General features: G+C 59.4%; 1 protein-coding gene across 1 annotated transcript in view; it reads left to right on the top strand.

Annotated features, from left to right (window-relative positions):
- Nucleotides 1-882, top strand: part of gfod1 (glucose-fructose oxidoreductase domain containing 1) — a gene marked incomplete at both ends in the record, with an annotated part of 26189 nt that extends 25307 nt beyond the window's left edge. Inside the window, one exon of the mRNA XM_084456835.1 lies at nt 1-882. This exon is cut by the window's left edge and continues 50 nt beyond it. Within this exon, the coding sequence (XP_084312961.1) occupies nt 1-882 (882 nt within the window).
- Nucleotides 883-1691: the final 809 nt, after the last annotated feature.

Here is a 1691-nt window from a genome sequence, read left to right as displayed (position 1 = left end):
TTCCGCATGATGTCGGCGGCCCAGTACTACCCCAAGCTGCTGAGCATCATGGGTAACGTGCTGCGCTTCCTGCCGGCGTTCGTGCGGATGAAGGAGCTGGTGGAGGAGGGCTTCGTGGGGGAGCTGCTGGTGTGCGAGGCGCAGGTGCACAGCGGAAGCCTCCTGGGGAAGAAGTACAACTGGAGCTGCGACGACCTGATGGGTGGAGGAGGACTCCACTCGGTGGGGAGCTACATCATCGACCTGCTGACCTTCCTGACCGGCCAGCGCGCCGCCAAGGTGCACGGCTTCCTCAAGACCTTCGTCAAACAGACGGACCACATCCGGGGCATCCGCCAGATCACCAGCGACGACTTCTGCACCTTCCAGATGGTCCTGGAGGGCGGAGCCTGCTGCACCGTCACGCTCAACTTCAACGTGCCCGGGGACTTCCGCCAGGAGGTGGTGGTGGTCGGCACCGTCGGCCGGCTGACCGTCAGCGGGACGGACTTGTACGGTCAGAAGAACAGTGGGGGCAACGCCGGCGGGGGGCCAGAGCTGCTTCTCAAGGACAGCACGCCGTTAGAGAAGGCGTCTCTGCCGGAGAAGGCCTTCAGCGACATCCCTGCCCCGTACCTGACCGGAACCATCCGCATGATGCAGGCGGTCCGGCAGGCGTTCCAGGAACAGGACGACCGGCGCACCTGGGACGCACGACCGCTCACCATGGCCGCCACCTTCGAGGACTGCCTTTACGCGCTGTGCGTGGTGGACGCCATCAAGAAGTCCAACCAGTGCGGAGAGTGGCAGAACATCGCGGTCATGACGGAGGAGCCGGAGGTCAGCCCCGCCTACCTGATCAGCGAGGCCATGCGGCGGAGCAGGATGTCGTTGTACTGCTAGCGCCGTGACCCCCGGGTGACCCCCGCCAGACGGACGCTTCAGCGACGGAGACCTCTGGGGGGGGGGGGTAGGTGGTCATCACAGGACCAACGACTTGGCAAGAGCTGCTTTTGCCGACAGGTGACGACATCGCTGCAGGGGGTGGAGCTTATCGGTCTGCTGATTTGCTGTTTGCTGGCTGGCTAGCTGACCAATAGGGATCATGGATAGCACCCAGCACGCCGCTTGAAGGAGATGCGAACAGTGACTGAACGTCTCCCTGTCCGCTAGTGCGCTTGACCTGGTCAGGATCAGGGGGGGTCACCCTCACACGGTGGGCCAGGGGGAGGATGAGGGGGGGTCTTCAAATGAAGCTGTTGCTACTGGTTTGATTCTATGCTTGGGAAAATATTGTGATTCTACATTTTTGTCTGGAAAAAGTGAATGTTTAAATGCAGCGCACTCAGATGCTCTGCTCCCTGCTTCTATATGCTGTACGTTTGCTATGTGTGTGTGTGTGTGTGTGTGTGTGTGTGTGTGTGTGTGTGTGTGTGTGTGTGTGTGTGTGTGTGTCTGGAACCAGAGATCCAAACAGTGGAAGAAAAAAAATCAATAGTTTGGCTAGTAGGGCTTTTAGAGGGCCCCCCCCCCCCGGTTAAGAGTGCAATAAACCCTCCCTCAAGCTCCCAGGGGAATTACTGTACATCATCCTGCCTGAGTCAAGGGAACGACCTGTACTGTCTGCCTTCTGTCTACCAGAGGTTAACGTGTAGTACTACCCTACGTCCATATGCAATTAGACCAGGCTGCGTCTCCATACCCTGCACCCT

This window comes from Borostomias antarcticus, assembly GCF_949987555.1.
Source record: "Borostomias antarcticus genome assembly, chromosome: 2".
Lineage (NCBI taxonomy): Eukaryota > Metazoa > Chordata > Actinopteri > Stomiiformes > Stomiidae > Borostomias > Borostomias antarcticus.
Note: the sequence above shows the minus strand (reverse complement) of the source record. Positions and strands in the feature narration are given on the sequence as shown.